The sequence below is a fragment of the Aptenodytes forsteri genome, unplaced genomic scaffold, assembly GCF_000699145.1.
Source record: "Aptenodytes forsteri isolate BGI_AS27 unplaced genomic scaffold, ASM69914v1 Scaffold72, whole genome shotgun sequence".
In the NCBI taxonomy this organism is placed as follows: Eukaryota; Metazoa; Chordata; class Aves; order Sphenisciformes; family Spheniscidae; genus Aptenodytes; species Aptenodytes forsteri.
The window spans coordinates 3,064,922-3,087,296 of record NW_008796193.1 but is presented as its reverse complement, the minus strand read 5'-3'; the positions used below and the strand labels follow the sequence as shown (position 1 = coordinate 3,087,296).

Sequence of the window (22,375 nt, the reverse complement as noted above, 5' to 3'; positions counted from 1 at the left end):
GAAAAAATAAATTTGATCTTCTAAATTTGTTTTATGCAATATAGTAACTTGAGACCTGTGGCTATAATTTGTGTATTTAAACTTGCTTTTGAGAAGAAAAAAATTTACCACTAGTAACAGACTATTGCATGCAATAAATCATGCCTCAAAGTAGGCATTTTATAAAATTTGACAACAAAAATGAGTAGAATGGAATGGAGACTTCCGCATACTTCTGCAAGGCAGGGATGTGTATTTTCCTGTAGAGAAATCTGTTTACTTCCTTAGCAGGTATTGGTATGTGAAGAAAACTTTCCTTCTTTCATGTGATGAGATGGAAACCCAAGATAGGCACTCAGTGCAGTTTGCTTGTTTTGGGGTGAGGGAGTTTATTGGTTAAATCAGCTGGTTTGGGTTGCTGAATGTGGAGATCTTGCTTTGGTTTGGTTTTAGGTGTGCAGCAGGTGATGTCCAGAGTGGTGCAGAAAACTGTTTCACTGTATCTCTAAGTGCATAGCTGATTCTTCTCATAACCAGCATAAGCAGATGCAAAAGCTTATTTTTCATTCTTTGGCACTTGTGAGGGCATAAGCAAGCAGAATACATTCAGTACAGACATACTGTGGTGAAAGAATTGAGCAGGTCTTGTCTCTCTGATCATGAAAGTTGCCAGGAATAGTTAGGTGGCACTTACACTTCCAGCGTTAGAGCTGATGCTTCCACCAGATTAACTCTCTCTATCTTGAAATACTGAAATTAATGTTTCCCCTCAGTTCTTTTAGCTATATCTTAATGTGTTACTTGCAGGACAGGCTTTCCTGAGTGTTTAAAACAGCAGTACATTTTAACCTGGGCACAACTGCCACAGTACCTGCATTTCTCAAATATTTTTTCCTCTACTCTCTTTTACACAAAACCATATACTGTCATTGTCACTTTCAGAAATGTCCATAATAGCAAACTTCTGTTGGAATCTAATCCCAGTAGTCCTAATCTTGTCTATCAGTGTCTTTCAAAAGCAGGTTTTTACATCAGATCTTGATTGTGCAGCTGGCAGAGGAGGAATTAGTCCATAGGTCTAAATACTTTGCAAAATTGTTTTGTAATTGTCTAACAGAAAGAGTTCTTTTTCTTCCTCTCATCTAAATTCAAGAATTGGCAGTTTCTGTTCATGGCAGTTTTGAAGGTCGTATCTCTCAGTTATTTGGTTACAAAAGTTTAGCTGCATACCTCAGTGATAGTTCTGCATCCCAAGGTGCTAAATTTGGGGGAATTAGTCACAGCAGTGTCAATGAAATAAATCTTAAGGGTAACTTCGGGACAGGAGGCATGATACAGTCTCAGAGTTTTTGAGAAACTGGGGCTTTGGAATTGAGACTGGGGTTCTCATGTGTATTAGTGTATGAATCCCAAGCACGAGAGGCTTGGATTTCCACCCTGTATTGTTCAGACTCTGCATAATCAGTAAATTATTTACATATTTGTAAACTTAGGTCTCAACTTGAACACTTAACGTTTCATCAGATCTGCTTAAAAATGGAATTACCTAATTTTTCTGCTTATTTAATGCTTTGTTTTGTGTTTGTTGTCATTGTTGTTTGTTGTTTGCAGACGTGGGTTGGCAATAAACGAAGGAAGATGAGCAGCAAGAGTGCTGTAGAATCTGGAGGCACTCCCCCAGGGACTGTCCCTACTACTCCCTCAGTACCTCCAGAAGCAGCAGTTAGAAATGTGGTAAATATTGCTCGATCCCAAAGTCAGCAGTCTTCTTGGACCTCTTCTAATAACGATGTAATAGTTACTGGTATATACAGTCCCGCTAGTTCATCCGGTAGGCAAGGATCCACCAAACAGACAAATGCTTCAATGGCAGAAATACATAAAACCTCTATTCCACGACTACCAGGAAAAAGCGATACCGAGTTTCAGCAGCAGCACATCCCTATAGGACGACAAGTACCACATTGTAAAAATGCTTCCCTATTAGTAGGGGAAAAGACTATTATTTTATCTAGGCAAACAAGCGTACTGAATTCTGCGAACTCCATATATAGTCACACTAAAAAAAGCTATGGTGGTTCTTCAGTCCAGACCGCAGAGTTGGTGTTACCTCAGAAACCGATGATATGCCACAGACCCTGTAAAGCTGAACCCGTGGGATGTCAAAGGTTACAAAAACCGGAACATGCAGCTCTCGCATCGCATGTGCCCCCTGGACAAAGGGCTAATACCAGGGACCCTTCTTGTAGCACGCAAAACCTGGAAATCCGCGAAGTGTTTTCTCTGGCGGTTACAGATCAACCCCAAAGAATTGTGGGAGGAAGTGCAACGCAGAAGCATTGCTCGGTGGAAGGCAGCTGTCTGTCCATCGCGATGGAAACTGGAGATGTGGATGACGAATATGCTAGAGAAGAAGAACTAGCATCCATGGGAGCACAAATACAAAGCTATTCGAGATACTGTGAAAGCAGCAGTTCTGTTCGAGTAGAGAACCAAAGTGCAGCCTTGTCTGGGCCAGGAAGAAATGTGAGCTGTAGTTCACAGATGGTGAATGCCAGGGACGTGCCTGACAACATTCTGTATCATAACAGAGACTACCACTTGCCTGCACGGACCTCATTACATACAACATCCAGTACATTATATAACAGTGCTAATCCATCAAGAAGTACCTTTTCTCCTCATTTTACATCTTCAAGTCAACTGAGGCTGTCACAAAACCAAAATAATTACCAGGTAATCTGTCAATTTATCTCTGTCTTCAAACCTTGAAGACAAGGTTGTAGATAAGTACTGTTTTCTTTCAAAGTTGGTAGCTAGTAAGTGGTATGTTCACCTTTTTGCAGGCTGTGCTCCATTTACATCTTCCAGTAGAGATAATTCCTTCTTAAACAAAAGTGCAGGTAGGACTATAGTATGGTAGCACTGGTGGCTGCAGTGGGTAGCCGTATATTGAAGAGCAGTGTGGGCTTCATAGGTTCAATAGATAAACTTTGGTTACAAGAGGATCATACCTACGACTGCTGATGCATGCTCAAGTCTGTGTTGTCCGGACGTGGCTCACCAACGCATGTCACAGCGACACCCTTGGTTGTTCCTCTGTAGACGTACTTTGCATGTGGCCCAGGGCAGAACATGGGATCATGCCGTCATCTGTGTGCTGTACAGTTGCTTGCCCTTATTAATGTCAGCTTGGATTAGCTCTTCCATCAGCACTGCCTGTACCCCCTGTGGAGTTGCCAATCTCTTGGACCTGTTTTCTGTTAGGCATTAGGGTCTCCTGCAAGCTAGTTAAGATGATGGGAGACACTAAGTGAGCAAATACTCTTCCTCTCCCGCAGCATCTAATTCAAATACTGGTTTTACATTCAATCCCATTATTTCCTCATCCTGTAATACAGGCCCTTCAGTGATACTGAGAGGGGAAAATTAAATGCAGATAATTGAAGAACTAGAAGATGTTCAGAAGAAGCTACAACATTGACACGCTTAAATTTTTTTTATTTTTTGTTCTAACTAGAGGAGAGTGAGTTGTGCAGGAAATATCCAAATTGATTTTTTCATGGATTTTTATGCCATCTGGCACGACACAGTCTAGACATACTGAGATAGAAGTCTTAAGACTGACAGGATGTGATACTGCATGTGTTACCTTTGTGCATTTGCCTGTTACTACTTTTTTTTAATTTATCCTGAAGGTGAACCATCTAAACAACATACTATCTTTTCTTGTGCGTTGCTTACTAGTATAGGGAACAATACTTTGTGAAGCGTTTTGGGTTTTTTTTCTTTTTTCTGACTTGTTCCTATCTCATGTGAGGATTTGAAAGAAAGCTTTCGAGTCCAAGTAAGTGCCACTTTTCACCAGAATTATTGCTTTTCTTGGTAAACCTGAGGTTTGGGGAGCATATATACTCTCGAGTAGATTCGATGTAGTAGATGGGACATCTGCAATTCTTATTTATGGCCTTTTCTAAGCTGAGCACTTTAGACGAGCTGTTCTTTTCCCTCTCTCCCTTCTTTCAGATAGTCTGTCAGTATTTGCTATTACTGTTCTTATTGAGTTATAAAATTCATTAAATGCTGTTTACTTTTGACATCCCAGTTCCGTAGGAGAAGAAAAGCTGCAAAGTGCATATGATAGAGTTAAGGAAATTTTTCTTAAGTTTCCTGAAGTGAAATATATTATTGATACCTCCAGCTGTGTGCTCTTGGTACTTTATTTCACTCTTGGAAAAGCATCAGTGAGATTTATTTCTTACTACTTTTTTGATTTTTTTTTTTAATTAAATTTGAAATAACTTTGATTTGGGATTTTTTTGGGGTAGGGACAGAGTCTTAAACAGCTAAAACGGTTCATGGTAGGTGACGTTTTATCTGTCTATGTGGTGTGATATGAATCAGAACAAGGAGATCTCTGTAACTTCTTTTTTTTTTTTCTTTTTTTTTTCTCCTGTTACAATAGCGTACCTATTTTTTTGATAAGTGAGGAATTCATCTGTACCCCATTTGACTTCCATGCCTGTCTCTCAGAGACCCTGTTGTTTGGATTTGGGAATGCGCCTTGGATTGAGGGAGCTCCTGTTTCCTGTGGTATCCCTTGCCCTTCCACAGTTTTAAACGTTGGGAAAACTGGGCAGGTTGCTATTAATTCACAGCATGAATACTTACAGCAATAAGTGAACGTCTGAGGTGACACTCCTCAGTATTAGAATTTATAAGGGAAGGCAAAAGCTGTGGGGTCAATGCATATAGTATCATGGCTCTATGGAAGCTGCAGAGGAATAGTGTCCTACAGCCTGGCCAGATGCCGTAGTACCTTGAAGAAACGACGGTGCTGATTTCTCCAGATCACTGCGTTCCTTGCTGAGAGTTTTTAGCATGTTCCAGAACAATGCAAAAGTAAGTTCTGTATCTTAAGAGGTGTTAGTGTATGACAGTGACACTTCCAGCACTCGTTTATCACGTTGACAAGAAAATTTCACTTACTGCCTTCAAAGTCACGTGTAACAAATAGTGTACCCCGCTAGGCTGATAACGTATTTTGTTGAAATCATCCGTTCTGCACTAGTTTAACCCCCTCCTCCAAGTCTTCCCCTTAAAATGAAGTCCAGTGCGACTGCTACTTCATGTAGACACTCCCCTTGTAGCTTAGTAATTTTTATATATTAAACTTCCAGAGACATAGATTTTGTAACAGGTGCTGTCTGAATTCTTTTAGACTTATGCAGGATGGCACTTCTTTTGTATGTAATCAGTTTCTGTTAATTTTATTGCCCATGTTTAGCTAATTTATCCATCAGTGTAGGAATGAGAATCCTTAAACTTAGGGAAATCTTCCGAAATTTAAAAATAGATTAAACCTGAGCTACATGATTATTGGAGTAGTGAAACATCCAAGCAGATGCTTCTTCAAAGTCAGGACTGTGTGATTTGTGTTTTGATGAAGTAATGACTGTCGTACATTGGTGGGGTATCAAATTAGCAATTCGTTATAGCTTCCTTACTGGTTCAATTAATCAAATTTATGTTAGTGTAACTTAAGAGTAAATTTAATAAAGTGATCAATTTTAATGCCTGAGCAGTTTCAGTAAACAAACTGTTCAACCTACTTACGTTTCTTAGTTTGGCTTGAAGCGTATTGAACTAGAGAGGCTATTCTTGCTGGTCCTCAAGGCTGAATCATGATTTAGTCTTGGTTTCCTCCCCCCAACCCTAAGGGACAAAAATACTGTTGAAAGTATGTGTATTTTTAATTACTTTGTTATGCACACTGAAGCACAGTTATCTAATTTAACCCTGTCTTCTTCAAGGGAAAATCCTAAGCCTTGCAGCCAGTATGTCAGAATAGGATATAGATATATTATATATTTCTTTTTAAGATTCACTTTTAAGGATGCTGCTTTATATGAGTGAGCTGCAAGTTTGCTTTATTTAAGGAAATGGGATTCCATTTTTATTTTGTGGGGTTTTTTAAATGCGTCTAAGTGATTTGTTTAGTTCCCTAGCGACTTTTGAAGACAAGAGGAGGACTTCCTTGCTAACTGCGGGCAGGACAGCTTTTTGCTAGGGCAAGCAACTTGGTCTTCTCTGAGGAGACTTGAACAAAGTGTTTCCTGACACTCGTTCTTGTAACAGAAGCGGAGTTACCTTTGTCACAGGAGTTCTTCCACTTTATTTCTGGGATGAAATACTTCCAGCTGCATGAGCGGGGAGAACCTGTGGGGCTCTGGGGAGGACAGCAGCAATGAGCAGGCTGCGAAAACACTGCATATGGCCTCAAGTAATGCTGGGACACACAGCAACCAGGACTGGGTTGGGGCTTCTGGTTTGTTCCAGTGCACTGAATTTGGGGCAGTAAATCTACAGCTGAATTGGGAAAAGATTATGTAGGGACCTCATATAGTGGAACCACTTTAATTAAGATACAGCGCGGGTAATACTCAAGTGTTGCAGTTCTTTTGAACTTTCTTTAGCATCTGCCAGAGTTGCCGTTTCTGAGACACAGTATCTTTTCTGAGACAAGAGTTTCAGGTTGTCATTTTTGTAACTCGGGGTAGCTGTCCCAGTTGGACTAGGACTGGAGTTACACCTATGGATGCAGGATAACTGTCCATCTCACTCAAAAAATAACCCCTCCAAAAAAACTCCAACCCTTGTGCCTTTTTCGTAGAGCCAGTTTAGAATACTCCCATGCATGTTGCCTTTCCAGTAGTTACATTGAGATAAACTTGATTGTATTTGGCATCATAGCTGTCAGAACCTGTGTGCATTTGTCTTCCAAGTAACCGTTAATGCTCTGCCAGGCTGATTGCTTTATTCACATAGAAAAGCATTTTTTTCTGTCGCCCCACTTTAAATTTGTGAAGAGAAGCCATCTGGGTGGATACTGAGGACGCGTTTACAGCGGATTCTGTGGTGTGAAGCTGTTGTGTGGGATATAGAATTGTAATAGGCGTAACTTGTTTATACAGAATTTCTAAAATGTGCGTGTGCAACTAAGAAATTAATATTTTAGACACAAAAGCTGATGCAGACTTGCCCTTAGGAGGGGGAAGGTGTTCATTTCTAGCCCCCCTCAACCCGCCTTGTGCGGTAATGAGAAAGTGTCTGACCTTAGGTAACCTCCAAGCGCTTCCAGCTAAAAGCTTGAAGAATAAGAGTATCTTACGTGCTTGTGCACTAGACAAACTGTACCAGGTATTCTATATTTGGTTATGCTCATGCTGCAAGATTCATTAGTAGAGCACTTCGCAAATACAAAAACTATTAGCGTAGTTTGATACAGTCAGCAGAAGCACATAGATTTTTCTTCCTCACATATATAGTGTGTGTAATGACTTGAGATTGATTAATCTCTCAAAAGCTATGTTTAGTCTCTCAAGCATTGCTTGTCTGCAGTAGAAGATGAACATGGAATCCTAAATAAGCCTAAAATATTCCAGACTGTGACACATTTCAGATGGCCAGGGAAAACAGTCCAAGATTATTATTTAATAAAGTCTGACCTCTGGGAGTGATGGAGAAGCAATGGGAATCGAGCCAGCTAACCTTTGCCTTCATACCCCTTCCCCTTCCTTCTCCAGCCTGATGTCCCTAGTTTTTCTGCTAATATGCAAATCCTTAACATCTGACATTGAATAGTTCCGTTACTAACATGATAGTCTTTTTTTCTGAAAGTTTAACTGATGTAATTGAAAAATATGTGACGGCAGTTCTGTCAGACTTTTGGCCCTTGTCTAACTCCAGTCTGCTTAATCTTACCAGTTTTGTGACAGATTGAAGATGAAAAGTGGTGTTCTGAAATACAAGTTTTGAGATAGCAAAAGTACAGAAACACCTGAGTTGCCGTTGTGTTACCTTACCCTCACCCAAAGAAACATTTGTTAGAGTTTTGGTTTTAGTCTTACAACAGTAAGGCTAAGTGTGACTTTGTTTTGCTTTTAAATTTTAACCTGTTTTAAAGACGTCCTTATCAGAACTGAATGCACGATATTGAAGTCTTCTGAAAGCTGCTCGGTATTAGCTATCGTAGCAACCTAAGCTGTTGTTGTTTTCTGTTCTGTTTTCCCCTTCCCCTCTACAGATTTCAGGAAACCTTACTGTGCCTTGGATTACAGGTTGTTCCAGAAAACGAGCAGTAAGTATATTTCCATTTAAGTATCTAATGCATCAAGTGAAAGAATGAAAAGTTTATCTAAACGTATTTTTTTTTAAATGTCAGTTCTATTTATGTTGTGTGGGATTTTGTTGGGTTTTTTTTCCTCTTTATACTTTGACTAATACAAACATTATCTGCGGAGAAAATGCTTCAGTTACCACAAAGTTGATGTGTATCTTTAAAAGCAGGTCAAAGTCATAATCCTGAGTCAATTAATGTGATGCCCAGGTATATGAATTCTGCTATTAGCAGAAATATAACATCTGAATTGATATGGACTAAGAGTTTAGAGCTCAGAATATTTTTTTTATAATGATAGTGAAATGGTTGTTAATTGAGACAACTGAATGCTTACGAGAGTAACTACCTCTTCGGTTATATATTAGTATATAACTACTCTATGCTCGTGCCCAGAATTAGTCCATGCTATCTGTAGTAACTTTCTCAAATCTAATTTTATCCACACGTATGCCATTTTACATTAGGCAGAACCAGCCAGGTTGGTGTTCTCAATTCACAAATTACTCCAAAGCATAATATAAGGTATGAAACAGCTCTTGTCAGGAAAATACCTCTATCCAACTCTTTTGATTGATTACCGTTCAGTGTTTCAGTTCAAGAGAAGTCTGCTAGCTTCTGTTCGAAGAGCACAGTGATTCTGCTTGCTTACCATGAAGATACACCCTAAACCTCCAGATTGGATTGTACAACTAAAATTTCAAGAGGCTGTTACACATTAGTCCAGCTATATCAGAAGCAATAACTAGGGAGATGGCTATCTTCATAACCAACGTTACCCCATCAAACCCCCCCAAACCATTCATTGAGCTGTCAGGTCGTGTGCTGCTTTGACAATGATGTCTAGGTAATGGAAGAACCTTTCCTTGCCTTCTCCTCCCTACTGTACACAGTACTTTCTTCTTTTTTAAATTCTTCCTGTTTAATCTCTTTAGTCTTCAAAAGGAACGAGTTTGGTAGCATTTCCTGTCTAAGTGGGAATCTAAGGACCATCGCGTTAGTTGTGTTTTCTCTCAGACTTTTACTAGGTCTCAACTGTAGCACACTTGTAGTTTCTGCAGACTTTGGTAGTATCACTTATTTCTGTTTACGTAGAGAGCACTTTATAAGAACATCTCCCAGAGGAACCAGTACTTTTAGACAAATCCTGTTGTTGCTCATTCCATCATTTTTTTAAAAATTTTTTTTTCTAAGTTATAGTTCTCTTGAGTAGGCTTTTTTAAATGTAGCCCTTTTCTGGAAGGCACCTTCCCTCTATCACTTAATGACCTTTTAAAACATCAAGCAGCTGGTGAGTGTCCTGGAGTACAGTTTCACTTTGACTGAGCTGATTTCACAGCACATCACTGTTGAAAGGAGGAGGTTCCCCCCCTCCTCCCTGCTGGTGCCCTGCCACCCCATCTGTAGCACTGGTGCTAGTATCTAATTGCAAGGTAATCCAGGTCAAGCGCCTGACCTGTCAGATACTCTTCTGCTGAGTTTGTCTTTCTGCTGTCTTTAGTGAGTTGAATGTAGGGATCAGATGAGTGCCGGAGCCAGCTCAAAGTAGGCAGCAGGAGCGTGTGGCCGGGAGCAATGAAGAGAGGGGGGCATGATGCTGTCCCCTGCTTTCCAGCACTGGTTAGGTGGTTGAGGCATGGTGGTCATGCTAGATATCTGACAGAAGCTGTAGAAGAAATTTCTGCAATAAGTTTAAAACCTTCAAGGATGTGGAAGTGCCTGTTTATTAAGGATGATTATTAGGGAATTCTTTTTCCTTAGACCTTTACTCCTGTGTCTTTTTGAATCAATAAAATGCATAAAACCCATTGGTTAATACAGTCCAGCTTGACAACATTTGTTTCCAGATTTGTGGATGCACTTTCTCCAATGTGAATGCATAATTAGCCTTCTTAAGGAGACAAGTTTAGGAGTTGGCACTCTAAAACTGCTGTATACACACAGGTGTAAGACAGCAAAAAGAGAGAAAAAGTTCCTACTTCCTAGGAAACTTCAGTTTCAAATGTGAAATTCTTTTGAAGAAAGAGCGTGAGGCAACAGAAATAGAATGGATAGATTTGTAGAACTGCGATTATGGCAATTACTGCCATTCAGACAGTAAAAAGGCTAATCTGTATTTTGTTAAACTGGAGAAGATCGTCTTTTAGATGCTCTGAATTTTTAATCTTTTGCCTTGATGTTTTGTTTTCCTTGCCCTGTCCTTCAGCTGCATCAAGAGAGAAATAAAAACTGCAGTTCTGCAGAAACTCTCTAGTCTGCTCAGCTATGCTGTAAGATGGTGTAATCCTGACTGCTAATGAATATTAGTCTAGAAATATCACCCTTTTAGTTATTCATGAGAATGGCTTACGGAGTTCTGTATTCTGTCATGGTGCGTGTGCAATGCATTGGCCTTTACGAATGCATTGATTTTTGGTTTTTCAGAGTGGTGGAAGGATAACAAGTATTCAAAAATAGCAATGAAGATACTGGCTAAAGAGAATAAAAAAGGGGGAAAAATATCTTCACTTTTGTCCTTGCATTTAAGTCTTGAGTGTACTAACTGTGCTTAAGTCATGTGTCATCTGATGTCTTAGCAGAATGGTTGGTGTTTATAGTACACATAACTTAGTATGCTAACTATTAAAAACGTTTGTCACATAGGTGTTGACTCTAGGTAAGCTGTGCCTGCTTGAGTTGTGAAGTTTTATTTTTTGAGGGGAGTGGGGATTTGGTTTTGGTTCTCTCCATTTTCTTTTTTTTTTTTTTTTATTTATAATTAGAAATAGTTTTAGTGGTCTTAATACCAAGGCTGAACACAAAGTCACTAAGATAACAGATTAAGGTCTCAGAATTATTTCAGCCCATCACCCTTCAGAAGCAGACATGGTAAATCACATGGTATGTAGCTTGTGTATTTTGGATGGGATTTTAAATGAAACTTAAGTTGTCTTTCATGTTAACGTCTGGGTTAGTTCATGCGAGGTTTCAAGGGAACGCTGTCCTCAGTGGAGAAACTCACAGGGGAGCTGGTCTTGTCTTTTCCCCCACCTGGAGCAACACTGCATTGTAGTGAGGGCTTTGATACCTTCTTGAATAGTGCACTTCTGTGCTTTGGTGGAACCTCTGCTCTAGGTAGGTTAGCTGAATCTGCCTGGAGCTTCAGCTTGGGGTCTCTGGCCTCTCAGTCTGGCATGTATATTTTGGGAGAAAATATCTGAAATAAGTGGAGGGTTCCTGTGCTAAATTTTGATTTTATTTTATTTTTTTTTAAATTGCTCTTTCAACATGGCCTATTTCAATAAAATTCTGGAGATAGTGTCATTAAAGTGTTCCCCTCAGAGTCCTGCCTGTCACAGAAGGAGTACAGTAGACGCACTTTGAATCAGGTGAAGGAGCTGATCTAACCCCAGGTCAGTGTGAGACCTGCCACCAGGTGTGCTGGCACATCTACGGGCATGGGGAGGACAGCTGGACTGTGTGGAGAAGACAAGGTGGGGGAGATACATCAGTATAACTACTAAAGAAAATACCTCATTGGACTGTGGTCTAAAAATCTTATGAAAACTGTCTGCTGCCACAGTAAGCCTACGTGCGCTGGAGAAAAAGTTGTTTAGAGCAGCTTTTAAAGTAAAAAGAGCACCCATAGGGATTAAAACTACCTAAAGTCAAAGTGCACTTCAGTTGTGCCTTTTGTTTTAAAACTATACCAATATTAACTTGTGAAGTTCTCTTCACCTGTTCACATTCCTCTCCTCTCCTAGAAGGGCAGAGGGATGAAAACTGTCATTTAGTCAAGTTGGTTAGAGCATGTCTGAGTAAGAAAGTCAGAGTCTTCCGCAAGAGACACTGACAAGCCAACCTGAAGATCTCTGCAGGACTGAACTGTGAATGCTGTCCTTGTTCATACCTTTTCTTCCATGTAATTTGGATAACCGGTTAATGTTTTTCCTCCTTCTGTGAAATATTTCACTTTTGGATAACCGGTTAATGTTTTTCCTCCTGTGAAATATTTCACCACATATCTCAAGGTATTTCACTTTGTTAATGTTTACATTAGATGATAATAACATGCATAGTATGTCATGACCTTCTTGCTGTGAACAGCACCTCTTCACTACTGCCAACACCAATCCTTCAGTTAATGCAAAGGGAAGGCCAGTCTTATCATTGTTTCAGACATAATACATCTTTTTATTACATGGCGTGCTGCACCGAAGTTTCACAAATCACCTAGGCTTATTGTAGGCTGTGATCCTGCAGGCTGGAAAGAATGTCATATCTGGCCAGGAATTGGAAAAGCAGACTTTCTAGTCAAATATGAGGAAGACATTAATAGTAGTTAATAGTAAGAATCATGATAATCACTGTCTAAAAATCAGTTTACTTTGAGGCTGAACATTCACTATTTAACAAACCAGTTCATAATCTCAAGAAGGGTGAGTTGTCAGTTTGTGTGGATTGGAGGTTGGTTTTAGAAATTGTGGAGTGAGATGACTGGAGTTTAGAGTGTAATTTCTGGCTAGACTATTCTATTGCACTGATCTCTCTTATTTTCTTTTTTCTCTCTTTTTTCTTCTTAGCTGTGTTTGGTTTAGAAACACGTTGACGGAATATATGTAATTTTGGCTGTGTTGAAGCAGTTACAGCTCTTTTCCAGCTGTGGTACTATGAGATGTTTATCAGTCCTGATTCCATCAGAGCAAATTTCAAGCTTACCTAGACTGTAGGAAAAGATGCAAAAAGTCTCTCTTCAGAAATCTAACAGTTTGTGCACTAATAGTATGTAAACTATTAGCAGTAATAGTTTAAGGGTGCCTTCAGATGCCATTTGGCTTGCAGTCCATTTCCAAACACCTTTTTGCCTGAAGGCTGTGCAGCTTGCTGCTGTCTGTTCTGCTCTGTGAATGAAGCCGGCAGTAGCAACTCACTCCTAACCACTTGCTTTGCTAGGGGCCTTCAGGTACATTTCTTCACCCTAAGAAGGTCGAAGGCATCTTGTGATGGGTACTTATCTGCTCGTGTGATGAGAAGGGAACTGTCAAGACTTGGGGAAAAGCAGTGTCTAGATACCAGCTCTCTGAATCCCTCCGATAGTTATAGCTACCAGCTGCCTTTTATTTTTTTTCCCTGGGGAGAATCATGTATGGCCTGGGAGTCTTTGGGGCTTTACTGGGTGGAAGTGCATGCAGCGTACCTGTCTGCGGAAAGTACGGGTCTTCCAAAGATGCTTCTGACTGCACTCTTCCTTCACGGGCAACTACACTGTGTATGTGCATCAGTGTCTAGCCAAAGCAGCAGGATTGGTTCTGTGGCAGGAGGCTGGGTATCACTGAAATGGGGGACAGCTTTGTGACAGTTGTGAAAACTGAACTTAAAACCTCAAACTGAAGGAGTGTGTAATCTGGCATAGCTTTAATGAGGATAAATATTCTGGTAGTGTTAAGGGAAAATGCACACCTTCAGAATTTTGGAGTGAAATAAAGTGACAATAAAGCAAATTCTGTACTCAAGTCGTGTATGACCGAAGACTGACCTATCCTTTCTATAAAGAAGTAAACTGTATTAATCAGTGGACAAGAAGATACGAAGTTTGCTAAGGAGTAAGAGACCTCATGTGTATTGGGCAGTGAAATCAAGACTAATAAACTGAAGAGTAAGAATAATATTAAATGGTGCAGATGGGAAAGGAGGAACATATGTAGAATGATTGATTCAGAAATAATTATTATTACGTACAAATAAGATCTTGAGATATGAATTGATAATCCTTTGAAAAAATCAGTTAGACATTAAGTAGTGTCAAAAGTTGAGTTGCGTGCCGGCATCATTAGGAATGGGGAACAAAGCAAAATAATACGATGCATATTATAGAAGAATCTAGGATTTGTTCATACCTTGGATGCTGTGTGCACTTTGGATCTTCCCATTCCTCCCAAAATATAACAGGAAGCAGTAACAGTGGTCAAAGGCATGGAACAGCCGTATAGTGAACGACCAAATGGGCTGTGTCTTTTCAGACTCGGAAAGAGATGACTCGGAGGGCGTGGAGGATAGGGATGGAGATCTTAAAAAATATGAGAAGTGTGGAGAAGCAGATACGGACTCATTTGTTCCAGCATAAGAGTGGGTATCCAATGAAGCTAGCCTTAGATAGGCTTAAAAGGAGATTGGACATGTTTATTTAGAGTAACTTAAAGTAAGAAGTGGGTCCGATTTCTAAGATACTGGGGTTGCTAGAGAGTGTTGGAGGGAAGTGTCACTGTCCTGTTCTACTTTTTACTAAACTTTAAATAACCTTGCAAATGTGCAAAAGAAGTATTACTCTGTGAGATTTCTTGATGTTTCTCCATGATAGAGTATCTGAGTGGTAGTGACTAAAATTTGTTGCGAGAGGTTTGTTTGCTAGAAGTGACCATTACCTTAGAACATTTCATCACAGAGCATCAGAACTGAACTGTTGATTTAATATGATTTCAGTGCAATTTAAATAAACGTAACTTTTTAACAACGCACAGTGCTCAGCTGCAGCATAAATGCAATAGTTATTACATTTATATTAAAGCTCTAGTTGTTTCATTTTTTAACATGTCTTTTATTAATAATCTGAAGATTGTGTATAGCTTTTGTGCATGTGGCCTGAAACATTTTCAACTGATGCATAAAAACTGATCTAAAAAAGCAGGCTCTAATAAAAGGCAGGATAAGGACACTCCACTGCAATGCAATTATTCATACCAATTATAGACACTAGATTTGCACCACAAATATGGCATGCACAGTGAGTATTATGAGGGGCTCGGCAAAGTGCCAGGAATGTCTATAATAAACTGGGTCATCTCCTGTAAGAATGTTGTTCTCACACTTGAGAGGTCAGGGGATAAGCAGGATTTAACCCTGCGCTCGGCAGAACTGCTGATTCAATTTGCTCACAAGGATTGCTTTTCATTGTGAGTTGATAGTCTATTTTCTGCTGGAAGAAGCTTCTCTCAGCTTTTCAAGCTATGGACAACAGAACTGGTAAATGTAAAGAATTCAGCAAACAGTTAATACTGCTGAGGATGAAGCCGAGCCTCGAATCAGCGAGCAGTGGATCTGAAGAGAGGAAATGAGAGTTGTATTCATAATAGTTGTTATAATGAAGTGAAAATATGAACTGAATTACTGGCTTGTCTTCAGCTATGGAAAGTATTGTCCTAAATATGAAGCTTTTCAATATTATCTTTTGATATTTTTTCCTATGCTAACTGATGCATCCGTCAATGTAAATATGAAGCTTTTCAATATTATCTTTTGATATTTTTTCCTATGCTAACTGATGCATAACCGTCAATGTTATGATATTTGTAGGACTGTGGTTTTTTTCTCGTTTCCTCAGTTCCTCTGATGATACTAAGCATGAGAAAGTTATTAACTGAATTGATGGAAGTGTAGTTATACGTTCAATGTAGAAATTCTACCCTTTATTTTCTCACAAAAGATACTGGCTTTTGTAAAAGCATTGTGTAATTTTTGAGCAGCTTATAATGCAGGAGTCAAACTTACGTATAATCTTTGTCAAGGGGATGATCCTGTAACAGAATGTAGTTTGTGATTTCTCTAAGAAATTCACGAACAGGCATACGGCACGGTCAGTTGTACAAAGGTAGTTAGTCTGGATCTAAATTGTGGACAAGCTGTCATGTTACTTACATCTAGTTGAGTGTAAGCGGTGAGACTTACCCTGTTGCAGCGGTGCAGCAAGTGAGAGCAGTGTAAGTAAATGCTCTTCCTTTGCCCTCTGAGGCAGCGTAAAGCAGCTCACGTTCACTGTGCACGCGTGTGCAGGCAGCCAGCTCCCGCGGTTCACTTAATATGCAGTGACCTGCTACCCTCTTAGCAACTTCTTTGTGAATCAGAGCCCTTAAATGTCGAGAATCTTTCTTTTGGGGCACTGGTAAAATTTCAAGTCCAGTAACCTGATAGGTTCCGTCTTTCACTGCTGCAAAGCCTGACCAGCTGTATTACAGTCATTACTTACGCTGCCAAAACGTACCTTTGTGAAGACAGCGCTTTCAGCTTTTCAGGGGCTCAATTCCTACCTGCTTGGCTGTGTTCAGTAGGTTACTCAGTGCTGATCTTGGTGGAAAAAAATGGCAAAAATTAGATACAGACTCCAAAGTAGAAAAGTTCAAGTGGGATGAGAAGTACTAATTGGAGAACGCGCTGAGTTTTCTAGGTTGGATTGAGCCAGGTATCTCAGTAAGGCTGCTCTCCGCAACCCTGAGGGGGACTTGATTATTCATACCATCTTCTATTTACATGCACTTGTTTTTCCCCTCAGTTTTGTTCCTGCTTTCTGGACTCTTTCATGTGGTGTGTGTTGTGGGTTTTTTGTTTTTTCTTTCATACCAGTTGACTGAAAAAACTTGTTCTCTATTTCCTTCTCTGACCTGCGATCGGTATCGGCGTGATTCATGTGCTGCTGCACAAGCTCTTCAGGAACGAGTGAAAGGGTAAAGTGCCTGGTGTGGCTGTAACTGCAACCGCAACAAAAAAGCAAAAATACATAATGTCATCTGAAACACTAGGGATTATTTTTGACAAGGGGGTAAACCAAAAACTTTAGGTTCTTTTTTTTTCCCCCTCTCCGTTTCCACAGGCTGCAAAAGACTTCTTTGGGAATGTAGCTACAGGAGAGTTCCCGTAACTTTAAGACATCTACTTTGATCTAAGCTGTTGAGACTGACTCTACAGCCCTGGTCTTGTAGCAAAATTATATAGCAGTTGTGAGGTGAAAACCATTGAATAGTGATTTATCTAATATGAATTTTATTAAAACGTTTGTAGTAGATCATCAGAATTCGCATACATCCACCTAAATTGGAAAAGATACGACACTGCTTTTTTCAGTAATTTTTTGAAGGCCGTTGTTTTGCTAAGCACTGCTTTATCCACTTAAAATCCTTGTAATTAGTAAGTGAAAGCTGAGCAGCCTCTGCACCCTTCCTGCAGTACCATCCCTTTGGTAACTCCATCTATACTCAGTTGTTGAGTGTCTTTTGTCTAACGTGGGACCCCTTTGCATATCGCAAATATAAAGCTTTTCTATTAGCGAGTATTCTTGCCCTGTATTCTTTCAGTAGAAGAAGCATTTTCTTAAGATAACTGGCAAATCATGTGGCAAGCAGAAATCTGAACTTACTCCAGCATCAGCTGTACTTTCTTTGGGTTTTGTTCTAATTTGGCCGTTGCAACTAGGTGAGAGAAGACAACGCTAACCGGGGTTACTCCCTCACATTTGCAGTAATGTTAGGCAGATTGCCTTTTGCTTTCCCATTTCACCCCTCCGCTGGGGAGGGGGAATTTCCATGGCATGTTCCAGGGGGTTTCTTTAAGCTGTGCATATTAAATATGAAGACATTTTCTATTTTATTTTCCTGGTAAGTGCGGATCGCAGTAAGCCGTGTGAGTGGTGTATTGTTGCAGCAGTGTTGTCAGTGTGAACTCTCCAGAACCAACAGCAAATGTTACTTATTTATGTTTGAAAAATGCTCAGTATACTTTAGAAGGTGAAGTTGCCCTGAGCGTTCAGGAAAGCAGGATATGCCAGAGTGACTTGTTTCTCTGTGTAGTTTGAGTGTTGCTATCACGCTCCTTTCCACCTTCCCTTTCCTCAGCGCTTGGCTGCTGCTCCCCGACTGCAGAGCAAGAGGTCTTCCCATCACTTTCAGAAGTCACAATCTATTTTGCCAACAGCTATAAAAGGAGATATTGCTGCAGCGATTCAGGAGATAACTATACTTTTGTTCTTTGAAAACGGCTTGTAGGGAGGAGCTCAGGTCAGGCGTACAGGGAAAAGCAGCATCTGCTAAGGGTGAATGGGCATCAGGGATTTAGCTTTGCTCAGCAGGGTGCTCTTGAGGTGAAGTCCACTTACTGTGCTTTGCTGCTCATCCTAGAGCAGCCTTGAAATGTGCCAACTGGATTCCTTTTAGATTAAAATAGACTGCAGCGTGCCGTCTGGGAGTGCATCTCGTGTGCTGGGGCTACTAATAGCTGCTCGGTGTGCAGGACGGGAGGAGAGCTGCTCCCAGGCAGCGTGCCTGGTGTGCCCGCGGGCCCTCCGCACCGCCGGCCTTCCTCTGCAGGGGAGCTCCTGGGGTCCTGCGCTCCCTGCATAAGGTGTCAGCTGATGGATGGGCAGGACGGAAACAGCTTCTCTGATTCTGTGCTTGAATGTATGAAACGAAAGCCAAGAAAAAAAAATCTGAGTGCCTGGTAGCAGTTAATAATGGACCATATCTGAATATAACTCGTACTTTTTTTTTTACTGAACTGCTTGGGATTCTTTTAAGGGGACAAGGTTTTGATACCCCTATTTTAGATTCATATAGTAAGGAGACTCAAGTGCTTCTAACATTGTGAGAAATACTAGAATTTTTAATTTTTAAAAGAAGAAAGAAGAAAATTGCAAGGATTACCATATTCTGAAGATTAATAAAAATTAAAATTGGTAACTGTACAAGATTGTCAAATGATTCTAGTTCTGCAAAATTTCTTTTTACTCCATTTAAAAGTTATTTCATGCTAACTTTTAACAGTTTATAAATGAGCAAACCCAGATTTCAGATATTGAAGTCATGATTATGTCTTACAAAATCTAACTGTTGAAATAATGACAAATTTGGCACATGTGGCTACAACTTATTAGTGCAGACTTTATTGTTGCATTTATGTACTCCTAACAGCAGGAGAGACAACAAACATGGGTTGGTATAAAGAAACTGTAGATTTTAGTTAACATTCTGGGCTAAAAACTTTTGATAAAGCTTGTAAGTTCTACTAGCGAATGATACTGTATCCCCACAACAGTTCAAGAAGTGGGAGGATGTCTAGGGTTTGTTTCTCAGTTATCACATATTTTGATAAATACACACAAAGAGTTAGGGAACTCGCAAATAAACAGTGGAACCAATTTAAACTCTGAAGCTTACCAAATAAACATTAAAAGTATTCCCTTTAGGAACTCAGAATCCTTTGAATTATGCATGTATTGTAGTTTGCAGTAAGATAAAAGAACTTTAGGTGGGGGAGGGTGAGAAACTTGACAAGCCTGAAGGAATAATTTGCATAAATTGGGTGGAGAGAGTAAACAGCACAAAGGGAAGAAAGCTATTTTCAGTAAGGCCTTCTAGAATGAGATAAAACAAATAAAAAAAATCAGGTGGAGTTGAAACAAAGCTGAAGTGCTTTAAACTTGCGTTAGCACTGCCGTTGCCTTTAAAGCAAATCCCAGGGAACTCTGTACTGCCCTGGATAAAAAAAAAAAAAAATTAAAAAAAAAAAATTCTTAAGGGAGAGTTAAAAGAGAAGAGAAGCCACGGAGACAGAATAACATGTGTGTCTTACTGTATGCAAGACCTCTGGAAATTAAATGAACAGCATAAGCAGAATTTTTTTAAATCTAACAGTATTTTTTTTATCTTACAGTTACAGGACCGCACACAATTTAGTGACCGAGACTTAGCTACCCTAAAGAAATACTGGGACAATGGCATGACCAGCCTGGGCTCAGTCTGCAGAGAGAAAATTGAAGCTGTGGCTGCAGAATTAAATGTTGACTGTGAAATAGTGCGGGTAAGAAATCTAGAGTCTTCCCCTATCTTGTCGCAGAAGCAAAAATAGGACAGATGAAAGCCTTTAAAAATTTCATGAGGAAGCTTGAAATAGATGTCACGTATTACATAATGAATGACCATGTTGGGAAGTGCTCTCTTGCTCTTTCTGCAGTCTATAAATAGAAAAAAGCCCCCAGGTAAGAGTCTTATTGATCAGCAGCAGGAGTAGCGCTACGAGCTGTTTGACATTCTCTTTAGACTAGAGTAAGATTTTAAGAAAGTGTTACATTTTTTAGGGATATCCTAGAAGACTGAAAAGCACTATTTATATTGCTATTAAGAATCAGAAAAGCCTTTCTAAAGATACAGGGAAAATATTTCTCATTAATGCTTGTAGGAAAAAATAATTGTAAACATATGAAAGAGAATGCTCAAAAATAAGAAAAAAATATTTTACAAGACTGTCTTGAAGCCAGGTTGAGATGTGATAGAGGGCAAAGGGTACTGCGAAGAATTCTGGATCGCCTCAATTTGATAGTCCATACAGGTGTCGTTGAGGAAGGACTGCTTTAGAAGGTACAGGTTTGGTGTAGATAACCTGATTCCTGAGAACCACTCCACATCGTCTCTTCCAGAGGCTGAGAAGTTTGGTACAGCATCAGTTGTCGCCACTGCGTTCCCAGTTACCAGACATACATCATCACTCTCAAACTGGGGGTGTCTGATTCGCTCAGAGTGTTTCCATTCTTCAGAAAATAGTTCGACTGTCTTTGCAGTCAGTACAAAAACATGATTAGAGTCTTCCTTTCCCTGATAACGGACCTGACGATTGTGACTAGTCCTTTCAGCCTTTGTCCTCTTTTTCCACCTCTTTCTTTCAATTCTGACATCGCTACAAAGGTGGAACTAGGAGCCGTTATTTGAAACTCTTCCTTTGTGGAGATCTCTCTTGGGTCGGTATATCAAAATGGGACCAAAGTTGCTTTCAGTATTGAACACTAATCTGGTTATCTACTTGCTTGTTTTCCTGAGCACATGTGAATTATGAAAAAATGAAATGGTAATTTTGGAGGCTGAAAAGAATTACTCTTTTCTCTGTAGTGAACAAAGCTTCTCCATATTTTCCAAGCTCTTCAGTTTGCTTTCTGAAAGGTGAAGCTGTTTCCATTGACAGCATCTCAAAGTGGACTCCTGGATATGAAATACCTTATTCAGAGGACAGTAAGACTGACAGTCATGCTTCGCCTCCCTTACTTTGTTCCCTTAAGAACATCCTTATTGGCACAGACAGGATGGCAGTATGGAGTTCTGTATGTGTCTTCCAATAGCATCTGCTTGAAATGCTTTTGTTTCAGGGCAGATGTACTAGGCTCTGATCAACTCCAGAAGACTCTCTGGCATAACCTATATTAGAACGTACACACATGAATGAACAAGATTTCTTTTCTTCATAGTAACTGGTGGTGTTACCAGTATCCGTCCTACCTCTGCCTCTGGTTCCTCTATATGGCAGACTTGAGAATTGTAGCAAGAATTAGGTGGAGGTTGGTCTTGCACCATGCTGCACGATTTTTTTTTTTTTTGGTTTGCAAGGGCTGAATTAATGCTACAGGATGTGTGTGATCTTCAGTGGTTCCTGTTGTCCTTTCTCTAAGGCACATTGCGCGTGTCCCAGCTGTAGGACAGGTATTTTCCATCATGTGCTCTAGAGGATCTGTCCTAAATTTGTTTTGGGATCTACATAGGCACATCGTATTGTGCCTCTCTCCTTACCTGCCAACCTGCATTTTCTTCAGTAGGAAACGCTGATGTCTGGAGGTCAGTGTGCAGCATGGTCTCTTTCTCCTAAGGAGTCAGGACGCAGCAATGATGCAGTCAGCTGTAAGGCATGAGTGAACCACAGCATCTCTACCCTATACTGCATGCTCAGCCGAGAAGAGTTGGAGTGAGGGACACTTCTGGAAAAAGCTCTCCGCTTTCAGTACTTGTACTTTGTTGCCTTTGTATTTCACTGTACCTTGAATTCTAGGTAGTATGCAACTAGCAACTGTTTCTCCATTTGTGATGTAAAAAAAATAAATGTAGCATATGTAAAACAGTAATTAAGTATATATATAAAAAACCAAGTAAATATATATACATCAAATAATACAACAAATATACATATAAATATATATAAACAAATACAACTGTAAAATTAATATATACATATCATATCACTTGTTTTAATTCGATTAAATACATGTCCCCATTTTTCCCTTTTAATAGGTTTTTTAATGGAAATTCATGATTTGTCCAGATAAATGTTGCTTTTCCAGAAGTACAAACGATTGATCCCTATGACATCATACTGGCTTGAAAGATCTCCAGTACAAAGAAAGTATCGAATCTGTTTTCCAGTACAAGGAAAGATAATGATTGCCACTATGCATAGTTCCACTGGATTTGATCTTTTATGGTTGAACAGGGCATTTTATTCCATAGTTTTTGTACTTCTAGTAGGAGAGTGGACTTGCAAAGTGACTGCTGGGTGTACCTTAACATCATGCACATTTGCACCCTCAAATGTCTTTCATATGTTCCCAAGACACCAAAAAAAAGTTATATCATTTAAATATGTGAACTCTGGCCAATACTT

General features: G+C 39.8%; 1 protein-coding gene across 2 annotated transcripts in view; it reads left to right on the top strand.

Annotated features, from left to right (window-relative positions):
• The window catches only part of HDX (highly divergent homeobox), a 40,227-nt gene that overhangs the window by 3,111 nt on the left and 14,741 nt on the right, over nucleotides 1–22,375 (top strand). Inside the window, exons 2-4 of one of the 2 annotated variants that reach the window (XM_009288012.1) lie at nucleotides 1,591–2,715; nucleotides 8,066–8,119; nucleotides 19,610–19,756. In XM_009288012.1, coding sequence (XP_009286287.1) covers nucleotides 1,591–2,715; nucleotides 8,066–8,119; nucleotides 19,610–19,756 — 1,326 coding nt within the window. The remainder of the gene's footprint in view (nucleotides 1–1,590; nucleotides 2,716–8,065; nucleotides 8,120–19,609; nucleotides 19,757–22,375) is intronic. The other variant, XM_009288013.2, reaches the window with a different exon arrangement.